Source organism: Cystoisospora suis (genome assembly GCF_002600585.1).
Source record: "Cystoisospora suis strain Wien I chromosome Unknown contig_1965, whole genome shotgun sequence".
Taxonomy (NCBI): Eukaryota; Apicomplexa; class Conoidasida; order Eucoccidiorida; family Sarcocystidae; genus Cystoisospora; species Cystoisospora suis.
In genome coordinates, this window is record NW_027154764.1 from 11655 (window position 1) to 24552 (window position 12898).

The 12898-nt window shown below is 55.8% G+C and overlaps 1 protein-coding gene across 1 annotated transcript in view; it reads left to right on the plus strand.

Annotated features, from left to right (window-relative positions):
- Window positions 1-12898, plus strand: part of CSUI_004268 (uncharacterized protein) — a gene marked incomplete at its 5' end in the record, with an annotated part of 41778 nt that overhangs the window by 10274 nt on the left and 18606 nt on the right. The window contains 4 exons of the mRNA XM_068064461.1: window positions 1-1146; window positions 1940-5881; window positions 6262-8646; window positions 9185-12871. The exon at window positions 1-1146 is cut by the window's left edge and continues 6860 nt beyond it. Of these exons, the coding sequence (XP_067923558.1) occupies window positions 1-1146; window positions 1940-5881; window positions 6262-8646; window positions 9185-12871 (11160 nt within the window). The remainder of the gene's footprint in view (window positions 1147-1939; window positions 5882-6261; window positions 8647-9184; window positions 12872-12898) is intronic.

Here is a 12898-nt window from a genome sequence, read left to right on the forward strand (position 1 = left end):
ACCGCGATGACCGAGAGATCGGGGAGTTGCCAACAGGGACCTGCCAAGGCAAGGGCACGCTTCGTCGGCGTCTCCCGCTTCTTGTGATTCTACGTCTGGAGCAAATTTACTTGCGTTATGAGTACGATCGTGCCGACCCGCATAAAGAGGGGTTTTCAAGTTCAGCTTCTACAGACGCTGAACGGTTGACAAGGCGCCGTGGAGGCAGAAGTCCAGTAATTCCCCACACTGAAGTCATGAAGACTGTAGACAGTCTCTGGCAACCTCCTATGGTCGATGCCTCACCTACGGGGGAGGGGGCATTGGCTTTGGGGGACCACGATGTAGTGCACTACGCCTTGGATGCCAGGAGGCTAGTGTTTGTGACTTTGCTCTCTCCTGCCTCGGAAGGTCGGTCATTGCGGGTCAGTGGTGCACCTGCGAAGCGTTGGGAAGTTCAGCAGGTGACTGAGGATCCCAATGTGAAAGATTTGGTGGACAAATCCAGATCACATTACATACCGCGCTCGGCGTCGTCCTCGGATTTGTCAGGGGAAGGTCAGGGATCGTCGCGGCGCAGCTCGTCTGTCCTCTTTACAAGACCGGGGTGTAATTCGATATGCTTGAACGGAGAGACCGGCGCGAGTTCGACTTCGCCTGTGCCATGGGCCGAGCATCCGACCCCGAAGTCAGGTTTCTTACTCGTCGGTTGCGAGGCTCACCTCGGGGATCTCAAACTGCTTGAACACGGCACGCGTTATCAGTCCGTGCAAATGAAAGGGAGTGTGGACTGGCCCGAGTGTCGCTCTCACACAGGTTCCTTCCACCCCGGTGAGGGAGAGGACAAGAGGAACGAGACAGCCCAGGAAAGCAGGAGGCACGCAAGGTCTCACAAGGCGAGGAATTCAACGACAGAGCGTCTGTTTTCGTGGTCTCAGACCGAAGCGCCCCCGCCTGATCGGCGGTGCTGCTTTCCTGGGAACAGCTTCCCGGTCTCACATGACCATAGGACACACGCATTCACGCCGACAAGCGGATTCGGGGAGCAGAGAGAGGTAGAAGAAACAGGAGGGCAGAGCATGCAGTTTTGGGTGAATGATGCGTCTGGAGAATGTAGTCGACACCTTTCACATAGTGCGTGGAGGCCGAGGATTGCTGGAGGATACGGTGAGTTCGTCTCCGCTGGTAGTTGTTTGGACGTAGGAGACGATTCCTGTGGATCTATGCAAAGCTTGTCCTGTATGCATAAGGTTTTGTCAGCTGTTAATTCGTGGTAGGACAGAGAGCCCCAGAGCGCCGCAGTACATATCAACGCTACAGCACTCTGCAGATGCCGTCTGAACGTGGGTCTCGCGGTACCACTAGGTAAGGAGCTGCAACTTATCCAAAACCTAACGTCCGGGCAGAGGGGGGGGGGTCACTATTTCCCCTGAGTGTGTACGTGGTGTCTCTGGCGTACGGTTGCTTTACCTTCACCCCGCTTTTGCTGGCCCTTCGGGGGCACAGCAAGTGAGCAGGGAAGGCTATGTTGTGCGGCTAAACACGGGGCTCAGTACGATCCGGTTATGATACGCACTTAGGACGGCTTTGTACGCCCGGACGGAAGCGTAGTGGCGAGTTTTCAACATAAAGGGACACGGGGGAAGTCTTTACGCTGGCGCCTCGACAGTTTGAGCCCATTCAGTAGTGTGAGCAGTCCGTGTTTGTCGCGATCTAAGTGGATGTGTCTCGTCCGATGTCCCGAAGTAATCTTGTTATGCAGCGGGAAGACGAGGCGTTGACCAGTTTCCCAGTGAGATCCTTCTCAGCAAGAGTTCTCCTGCTCTACCAAGAGTGCGCGAGCGTATGCTTGCCCGTGCATCTACCTTCAAGGTTCCGTGACAGAAGACACAGGTGCAGCAGTGAGCTTCTAATACACTAACACTTCCCTTTTCCCTGTGTGTCGTGTTTTTGTCTTTAGTCCGTCCGCCACTTCTCCTCACCCGGGAGCACGAATCGTGCGAAGGCCCACCTACCTGCCCTACAACATTGGAAGGCGAGCAGTCGCGTATCAGCCGGTTTTTCTCACCACTTCCCCGCTCTATAGCTGGTCTTTCCCCCTTATGCGGCTGTTCCGACTCTTGCTTCTTCAAGACAAAGAGGGCATCCTGGACAACCTCTAGCCCAGTTACCTCCGTCTTGCTCAGCATTTCATCCCTGCCCCCGTCCGTCCCGCCGCAGCACGCCTTGCAAGGCAGCATGTCAGGACGTGTAGAGCCGCATGCCCAGATTCATCAAGAAGGACGGCCTCTGTTATCGCCGACAAATCATGGAACAGCGTCCGCAGTTCTATGTGACGAACCAAGAGTACCCTCGACTGTAAAGTCGGCTGCGCAGTTGTTCCCGCGGCTCTCAGTCCCGTGGCACCCAGCAGCTCAGAGTTTTCCGCGGCTTGTCTGCTTTAGAGATTGCTCCTTAGGGTCATTAAGGAGGTGGTGCTCGGATACTGGTCTAGCGGATGCGCAAGGTTATCGGCGTTTCTCTCCGATTCCTCGTCGCCGTACTGGCTGTTGTCGTGAGAGTCCGTCGGACTGCAAAGAAAAGCGACAGCATCCGGCTGCTGCAGCTTTTTCATCGACTAGTCGCTTTCCCGAAGATCTACTGACGGAAAGGGATAGCACTTCCGGCCCCTCTGGGTCCGCCGTATCGCTTTTTTACTCTTACTTCTCTCTCGTTGCGCAGTCCCCCTCGTCCACGCGTGATCCCGTGGCTGCCCCACTTGGGGATACAGCCAGTGAGCATGGTAGTGACACAACGTATCATCGGCCGCTGTCGTTGTCCCCGGGTCTACCCGGGCAGAGCGCAACTGGGAGCAGTACCTCTGAATGTGACTCGACCAGGCGGCGACGGCGCCGAAGGAAAGTGTCAGCCGGTCTTCCGCCGCGTTCAGTGCCTCGGCGGGAGAACCATGGCACCCCACAAAAGATGTGGGAGCACTGCTCGGGTGGCTCGAGCACTGAGACACTTGGGACAGACAGGAGGGGTCCGAGGGGAGACCGCTCTGGTTCTTTGTGCGACATGCACTCACTAAGCGTTGGTCGATGCCCCGACACCGTGGCCGCTTCTGAGGAGAGGCAAAAAAAGCAACGTGCAGATTACGGGGCGATGCTCGACAAAGACGTGAGAGGTCTATGTGGACGCCGCATTACTCACGTGGAACACGAATCTGGAGCTGCAGGCGAATATGTTTGTGCGACGGAGTGCGTATCAAGCCTGAAGATTACCGCGTCCAGCGTCGACATTGTGGTGTCAGACGCAGCACTCAAGCGATTGATCTTCGTGGTGGCCGACATATCTCGAGCCATACAGAAAGAGGGGCTCTGTGGAGTCCCCGCACAAGAAGGAGACGTTGTAAAGCATGACACAAGAGGTAGTTGTGTCACAGGGCCGTTCGACGAGGGGGCACGACTCCCCGCGGAGCCAGGAAGAACTGGGGATAGAAGAGACAGGGTGCTGTGGCCTTCATCCAGTGCCTCTCCCTGTGGGCTGCCTCCCCCAGAACCACGAAAACCTTTGGCTGACAGAAAAGACAGCAATGAGAACCTGTCTGGGCTGTACGACTCCCGGCAAACAAGCGGTGTAGCCGGCCCGTCCTCGTGGGCTGCTTCTCGCTCTGCGGCGTGGGGTTGCTGCAGACATTATCCACTGGGACAGCAGGAGGATAGGTTGGGAGGTGGTATTTTCACTCACGTTGCTCACGGGCGGGAATGCTGTACGATATTCGAAGATTACTTTCCAGGGTTCGCCCACGGCCGAGGAGCGTGGCTAGCCCTACCTCCGTACCTTCGTGACCAAGACAAAGCGAGGGAGGTGTCTGGCTATTCGTCTCCCTGTTGTCCTCGCACGGCTGAAAGGCCTCAATCTGAAGTGCCCTGTGAGTTGTCCTCACTTCCGTGGCTTGCGTTCGCTAGTGATGTTGCTGATGTTTGTTTAGTGCTGCAAGTGAACATTGCCGGCCTACGACTCCATGCACTGGACGCGAAAAATCAGAGGAGCAAACGTCTTTTGCCCCTCACTACAAAGTCTCCGTCGGCAGGACTCTCCTCCGTTGGCGTTGACAAAGCAAGGCTAAGCTCGGGAGGAAATGCTAAAGATGCAGGTACAGGCGAGCGTTCTTACGGTGAGAAGCAGAGACAGAATGAGAGTAGCGGTGGAAGCAAGGAGACCAGCGAGGACAGACGAGAGAAAGCGGGACTGGGTGCTGACGGATATCCGAGAAGCTCGCTGCTGTCGAACCCTGCTCGGCCGGGCAGCTTCAGTGAACCCTGTACTTCCGGTGAGGCGAACAGTAACGAAGGGTCCGGTGCCGGTGCGGAGGTGACAAGCACCGGTGTCGACATCGTTGAAGCAGAGGCGCAGGCACGGGCTGCGACGGAGAAAGCAGCGCACCTACAGGTACCTCCAGACAAGCCAGACAAGAGCAATCCTACTGCTCAGTCCAGCCCATCAGCGGCAAAATCAACTTTCCCCCAGTCAGGGTTCCACAGCTTTGGAAAAGATGGTACCCCTCTTACTTCTCGCAGTCGGTCAAGTGAGTTGACGACTTCAGTCGTACAACCTTTGCCTTGCTCTCCTTGGAGATACAGAGTTAAGAAGGCGCGCCGGGCACTTCAGCAGGAGGCGGTTTCCGTGGAAGATGATCTCATCAGGAAAACTGAATACCCCGTGCAGCGTCATTGGTTTCTGCCCTTTTTTTCCCTCTCTTTCAATGACATCAACGTGCAAGGGGCGCTACGGATTGTGAGGGGTCCTCTCAGGAAGACGAGAGGACGAGCTGAGCGAGTGTTTGGATTGTCTACCTCCTTCGGCGTCGGCAGGCAGGAAAAAGAAAGCAGTCTTGGCCGAGGTGAAAAGGGCTGCTCTTTAGAGGAGACGCTTGGAAGTAGCACTTACGGACGAACAGGTAACGCGTTTTTCTCCTTCGATTCTACTCGGGACTACTCCAGCTGCGAGCAGAGACCGGCGAATAGTCAGAATGTATTGACTTCTGACGGCTCAGGAGAATTATACGGTGGGCTGCGCAGACCATACGACGGAGAAGACCACATCCGGAACGAGAGGCATCTGATTGAGTGGCTGCAAGGACACCGTACTAGCCACAATCTCGATGGGGCTTGCAGCCCCTATTGTTTCAACAGCCCACCCGCCTTGTCCTCTTGTACGGCGACCAGGGCGGATCAGTTTTCCTGTCTATCTTCTCATGGCTGTCGAGACGATCAGTACAATGAGGACAGAGACAGCGCAAGTGGAGACGACGGTGAAATGAGAAGTGCGTGGAGGGTCGTGGAGATTCTTTTTTTACAAGGCGGGTTCCACAGCGCACGCGGAGAAGGAATATTTTCTCCTGGTGGGGACTCTCGCGTTTTTCATGACCAGATTAAAGCTGCCTTCCCTGTGTCCATCCCGACTCTCCTTCTCACTGGAAAGCAAAACCCCCGACACCAGGGGAGATATAACAGATGCCCCCCGGGCAGTCACACATCAGATAGCATGCCTCCGAATGCACAACTGCGGATATGCTCAACGGGAAAGGAAGGCACTCGTCTGTGCCGACCTGGGTTTTGGGTTTCCTGGGTGCCAGTGTGCGAATATCTTTCCTCCGGGGCGGCAGATGCATCAGCGCTTTTTTCTCTGCCAGGGCATCATGCGACGCAGATCAGGAAGAAAGAAAACAAAGAGAAGACTGGAGAGGGGGGGATTGCAGAGGAGTGTTCTCTGTGTCACTCAGAAGAAGAGAGGATACTCAACCGTGGTTTGGCGTCCTTGCAAGACTGTCGGGGGACCAGGCCTCTGCGGGGAAGAGTGGAAGCGAATGTCGGGAATCTTTACCTGAATGTTGGAGTGTCCTTTCTCCTGAGATCAGGTGAGACAAGCAGCAGTGTAGCCAGGCAGACAGAAAAATCAGGTAACCTCGTGGGCGAAGTCACCCAAGTCGACTACCATGCCAAGTTACGCCCTGCGGCATCGTTTCTTCTGAGGGTTCTGTGTGACCAGGTGCATTTGCCTCCGTCATCGCTCTACTACGGTGACCATGCAGGAAGAACTTGGAGCCATCCTCTCGCTTCTGTGAGCTCTTCAATGTGTGTTTAAGCAGCGAAGGGACTGAACTAGACATTGTAGCGTGTGGCTGCGCCTCCCCCCTTACCTTTATCTGTGTAATGTGTCTTGTGGAAGCTCCACATGCCGAGGGCGTCAGTTTATTCTGCGTTCTTCTTTTTTCTGTTGCTTCTGCGGTCTCTGTAGTGTGGTGGCTCTACAAGACGCTGGCGGACACAAGCAAGATCCGGCGCCACTTCAGTTGCGCTGCCGGTTCAGCGCGCTGGACGAGGACTGAAAGCATACCTCCGCCTTCGGATGTCAAGTCGCACGCCTCGTTCCCCGGTCCGTGTTTTTCCGCCATTGCACATCCTGGGAGACTTTTTCCGGGCGCTCAACCTTGCCGCAGTTCAGTGGAGATGGCTGTGAGCTCGGTCACAAAGAGACTTCGAAAGGAGTGTCAGAGCGCGTGCCTTTCAACTGATACTGTCACTGGCCCGAGGCGTGAGTTCTCTGTGAATACGAGAGCTGTCGCAGACGCGTCCGCGGATGCTGCACTCCAGTTTGGGAGATCTTCCGCACTACCATGCTTCTATGCTCCTCGCCTTCATACGGAAGTGTGCTTATTGTGCGGGAGATTAGGAGGACATTGTCACTCGCCCCGATCTAAGACAATAGTAAGGCCGGGCGATGGCAACGCGGAACCAGAGCCTGCCTTCAGACTCTGCCCAAGAGAGGATCAGACCTCAGGGTCTGTGCGGCGGTCGAGTACCTCCTCGAGTTTACCCATCATGGCCGAAGGAGTCCGCATCTGTCTGCAGGACGTACGGATCGTCCTCGGCCCAGACGACGGCACGACAGCCGTGGAACTAACGACTCGCCGAGCATGTGTGTGTGCACCCCTACGTGAAGACCCCGTAGATCGTCAAGGACTGTACTGTAGTTCCGAGACAGCACATCCTTTTTTGCGCTACTCGATGATGTGTCCGGCTGGACAAGGGCTCTCTCGATTCGCTTTCGGAGAGGTGGAAAACCCCTGCGCTGTAGTTTCCAGCTCTACGCTCTTAGCCCTCCGAGCGGGTCTCTTTTTTACTGACAGACGGGCATCCATTGCCCGTACTGCAGCCAGGTCCACTGAGGCACAGGCACGTAAATTTTCGAACGGGTTGGACGATCAAAAAAGCAGCGGAGAAGAGGACGTGGAGGGGCATCCTGTACGAGGTGGAAATCGCGGCGTCAGCACGGATTCGCTGAATCTCCCGTCATCGTCTTCCATGCGGTATTCTTGTCTCTATGGAAGCACAAATCAGGCGGTGTGTGCATCTGTGCCAGCAGTGCCCACTTTAGTTCTTCTTCAGCCATTTTCGGTGGCTGTTTTGTCATCTTCAGCCAGTCCTTCATGTGGCTGGTGTCGCCGATGTAGTGGGTCGTTACCATTGATTGCCAGTGACTCTGTCCAAATTGTCATTCCCGGGTCCGTCAACAGAAGCGAGGGCACAGATGTGCTAAACAGGCCACCGTCTAAAACGGTATTGAACCCCGGTCCGTTACCGTTAGAAGGACCCGCCTTCTCGAAGGAGACGTCTTCTTACCGTGCTGACAAGCGCAGTTCTACAGGCGCTCATTCGATCCTACCTCCGTCGGCTGTCTCCTCTCTTACCGGGACGAAAGATATCTTGGAGCATGTAGACAACAATTCTAGTGGTACAAGTCGGCCGTGTGTGCATATCTTGTTTCGGAGAGTCTCTGGTGTACACCACCACACAGCAAGCTCTTCCGCGGGCAAGCCACCGGAGTGGCGAGCTGCAGTTGCAACTCACGGAGGGGGGCCGCCACCCGCCGGGCTTTCTCATTCAAGGCCCGGTGGGGCGAGGACATTCGATGAGAGAGGCCACGTGCTCGGCGGGAGTAGTAGACAGCGAAGCCAGGGATCCCTCTTCACGACGTGCTCATCCAATCAAAGGCTCCCAGTCACTGCGGCTCACCGTCAGTCCCGGACCGGTCGTGCGGCGGAGACCACTGCTGTGCCCGAATGCGCCTCATCAGCTTCGGCAACTCCATCCGCTCTGAAACCACGTTCTTGCCAGCTACAAACTGATGTGTCATATCCGTGGATGGAGGAGACACGACTGGAGTGCAGTGTGTCAACCTCACTGGAGCGTCGGCGCTTGCATACATCGCGATCGCCTTCACATCTTGCTGGCTACATGACGTGCGACACACGCTGTGGTTCTCGGAGCCATGAGGACGGTGCACTGTCAGTATCACGTCCTAGGCACCCCCCTGCAGCGAGACCGGGCTTCAGTTCCTTGCCCGCACCTTCTTTTGAGAGAGCTTCTTCTCCTTTGTCCGGTTTTCGCTGGTCCTGTTCTCCTTCGGCTGGATCGGCTTTGCATGAGTCTGCCACGAGTCCGAGCTTCGTTCCCTCATCTCACTGCAGTGTGCGTCTTCCTCGTCATGGCTCCACAAAGCTCGATCCCTTCAAAGGTAGTGGCCTAACAGCCACTTTTTCTGGCGGCGCGGTCGAGTGGATAACAAACTGGCTAGCCTCTTGCGCAGAGAGTGCTCTGGAGGTGGTAAAGACCGTTTCCGGTATGGATATACTTGTTATGCCCTTTCTAAGGCGTGTGTCGTGCTATGTCCTGGCGGCTTTTCTGGGAGCTGTCAGCTGCTGGTTCCGTTACTCTGGCTACACTCTCCGGGGCACGCGTGGGTTACTTTTCTTAAGTCGGTCAGGATCTGAGACGAACAGCGCAGCCATCTTATTAGTCTCAAGATGAGAGGGGTGCATGCAATCATTAAAAGCGCGCTCTGCTCGTTCAGGTGCTGCGTTGACTGGTAATGTGTAGAGCGGGTCTGTGTCTAGAGAATCCGTTCCCGGCTGCACGCCTCCTTGGCTCTCATGGTTGCGGTGTAGCGGTCGCCGTTCGCTCTCGCTTTTTGAAGAAGAATCGGTGTGCCGGTCAAGCGTGCAGCAGTCACTGTCCGCCTGCTGTAACCTTTCTTTCTCCCGTCATTGAAGCGCGCGCCGACAGGGCATTGTTGCGGGCAGCTAGCACGGGGCATGGCCAGAGCCACTGTCCTCATCGCGTTGGTGACCACTGTTTTTCTGTGTACGCTGCTCTTACAGGCAACTCAATTTCCTCAGCCTTTCAGCCGGGAAGTTCGCAGGAAGACATTGTTCTCAGGCAGGCTGTAACCAGTCCGAGTCGCGATTCGCCAAGCCAACAGCTGCAGAAACGCTTCAAGGAATGGTGCGCGGAGCCCCCAAGTTTCGACTTGCGTGTTGAGATAGACAATCCAGTTGCGTATGCCTTAATAGAAGAGGCCGAGGATCGAGATCTGGAGATGCTGGAGACATACTGTCAGTCAGGGTCGTATCAACCAGAAACGGTCAAGCACATGCGCGACATCGATCGTATGAGCATTGATGGAGTTGCCGCGGTGGAGGCGGGGGAGGGACTAAAGCGTTGGCGCAGAGACGAGATGGCTTCACAGAAGCAGGTGACAGAGTTGCTTGAGTTTCCTCACCGAGTGGCTCCATTTGTTACCATATGCTCTCGGTATCTGGAGATGTTTGTTGGCTATAAAGGCGACCATCTGTCATCGCTTCAGTGGAGGACTGAAGCTCCACGAGTCCTAGTTGGGTGTGCCAGACCTGCCGTCGCTCAACAGGTTCGAGGGGTCTATTATTCCGGTAGTACCTCACGTCAGATACTGATGAGAGGACTGACCCGTATTATAGAGCCATGTAAAGGGTGTTTAGAACGATACCGTAACACAGGATCGGCAACGGAAAGGTCTCATAGGGCTTCCCACGTTGTGAGAACCCGACGTTCACAAAGTGAATCCGGTGCACTCGAGAGAGTCGCAGGCGTGAGAAGGGATTCCAGTCGACACAAAGAGGAGGAATCCAGGAGTGGTCGTGCTAGGCTTTTTGTTTCCGCAGCTCAGTGTAAGTGCTCTCCCTCGGATGTTACGCAGGAGCTTCTGGTATTAGGCGGCACAGAGAAGACTGCGGGACACGCTGTACCTGGGCCGTCACCCACGGGAGAGCTTTGCCGGGGAGGGAAGCGCTCGGAAAAAGAGACGTCGGAGACGACCACTAAAGGAGCACCGCCTCTAGTAGTTTACCAAGTGTTTTGTGGTGGAAGTGAGAGCTCGATCGATCCACTCACCGCTTCGCTTATTGTCCCGTTTGCCCCCGGCTTTCACAAGCGAGTCTCGGATTCAGTCAAAAGGAAATGGCTGAAGAACAAGCAATCCAACTTGCGACTTTCAACGGAAGTCTCTGGGTTGGAGACTGTCGTTAAGATGATGTATCCTGGGTACTATTCTAGTCAAAGCGGAGAACAGAGAGATAAAAAGACCGTACCTCTAGATCGGAGCCAGTCCTCAGCCCGAGGAGGATGCCCAATGGGGATGCGGGCTTTGGCGCGTGAACAGCCCGACAAGGCGGGCCGTGACGTCTTCACGCTCAGCCTTATCGTGAAAGAGGTGCTCGCTCCCCAGCGGCAGTCCTTGGACATAGAACGTGAAGCAAGCTGTCCTCCTCTTGACGCCAACGGTGAATGCAAACCTCAGGACTATGCATGCAGTGGTAGCGCTTCTGGCGACGCATCTAGCGACAGAGAGCCGGATATCGCCTCGTCACACCGGGAGATGTTTGGGTTTGTAGACTCGGTCTCTGTTCCATTCGTTCGTGCTTTCGGGGCGTGCGAGTCAGATCGAAATTGCAACTGCTACCGTGTTAACACCTCCGTCCCCACCTCTTCGTCATTCGGAAGCCCGGATTCACTCGAAGCCAATCTTCTAGTAGTACTACCAGAAGCACATGCCGTGGTGCCGTCCTTCCTTAGCGATGAGCTCCAGCCGCTATATCACTCTTTCACGAGGGCGGCAGTTCGCTCTTCAAGGCGTTGGCGACACGTCACGTCCCAGGTAGCTGAGTGTCTGTCCGCGCCCGGGTCTTCACCGACGAACGAGGGCTCTGACTGCGTGCGCTCGTCGCCGTCGTCATCACGCACGAGTGTGGACTGGTCGGCCCAGCAGAGTTCTTCGAGATCGCAGAAAAAAATTTCTGGGGGTTACATAGCAACAGCCGGCACAAATAGTTGTGACCGCCATCTCTCCGCTGCTGTCGCAGGAATATCCTGTGAGGATCTCCCTCACCAAAATGAGCTGCAAACAGTCTGTGGGCTGTGGCCGACCGTCCCGGTTCCAGTTCGGTCAGCATCAACTTTCCAGGCGCCTAATCGGACAGGGTCTCACTTTGCTTCGGGATCGTCTTCGGCTCGCTTCTCCCGTGGAGACTTGAGCCCAGTGGGCCTGCCTGCCGCTGCGAAGTTCTCGTGTTTTGCATTCGCTGGGACGGCGGATCAGAGTGAGCTCCCTCACGACCGCGTGTTGTTTTCCGGCAGTCCTCTTCATAAAGAAGTCAAAGTGCCTCTAAAGCCGGGCCCGGAACCTTTGCTTCACCCTGATGAAAGTTTCGCCGAGGTACTGACAGAGCGCGAGCGAATGACTGCGACGATGTCCAGCCGACTGCGTCAGAGGGCGGCAACGTCAACACCGGAGTATCGATTCTCTGGCTGTTTCCAAGTCGATAGCCTCACCGTGTGGTTCACAGGAGCACCGCGAGGCCAAGGTGACGAGAGAAGAGAGAAGGACGTGGACTGGAGGGCCCCAGGCGGTGCTCGGTGCTGTGGGGAGGACAGGAAAAAGGGGTTCGGTCTGGTTCCTTTCTATGGGGAACCGCCTTCCAGCATTTTACAAACTAGCCACGTGTTCCATGCGTCATCTTCTTTGGTTCCTTCGGTAGCTGGGGAAGAGTCTGGCAGCTTGTCCAATAGAAGGAAGAGACACTGTCGCACACGGCAGAAACGGAGAGATGGCAGTGGAGCCGGATGCAGAACAGCCTCAGGCCTGCACTGGCCGCGGCGAGACGCGGGGGAATCTGTGGGCTCTCCGCGACGGTTGTCGGACCGAGGCGGAAAAGACTCGGGGTGTCCCGGCAATGTCCGAGCTCCGTCGTGGGCATGCCCACATGCGTCCCGGAACCCGTGTGTTGCCGTGAGCACTCGGATGAGCATAAAGTTTACATGCGACGATCTTCTCGGCGTGACGAGAAAGTGTAAGCCGTCCTCTGGTCAGTCCCGATCTCGGGAATCTCTCAACATTCCCGGCGTTCCCCCCCAAGGTTTTATGGAGCCTCGTGTATTGTCTGGAGGTGGCGAGAAGGCAACTGACAAAAGAGCGCGAACCACTAGGATGCGCAGTCGCTCTTGGCTGTTTAAGCACGATGAACGTAGTAACGTGAGAAGAAGAGAAGGGAGCCGACATGGCGGAGACCGGTGTTCATCGGTGTTGTCGGGGGCGCAAGTGACGAAACGGTGTGTCTCCCGTCGAAGACCTGAGAACCGCGAAGACCTGAAGGGAGTTGCAGGTCTTGAGGAGGCGTTGCTGAGAGCAAATCTGCCGTCGCTGAAGTTCAATGTAGACTTTGAGAGGACGTTGCTGATGATAGGAGATTTGGCTGTCTCCCCCGTGCAGCCCCTTCTCTTGACTACTGTGGCGAGACCGAACAACACCAGTGTGGAATCCACGGATTACTCCACCTCTACACGGAGGAACATAGAAGGCGACTGGTATTTCAGTGAAGGCGGAAAAGACGTCGGGCCCTACGAGAATACGGAGACGTGCTCCAGCTCCGCACCTCTCTTTAGCGCGGTCACATCGTCCTCGGGGGAGTCCGTCGGCTCTAAGTTTTCTCCTGTGTCGGTAGTTGTGGTTTGCTGGCCTGCATTTGCAGATTGCCGTTTGGCACAGCTTAGTGGCTATCTCC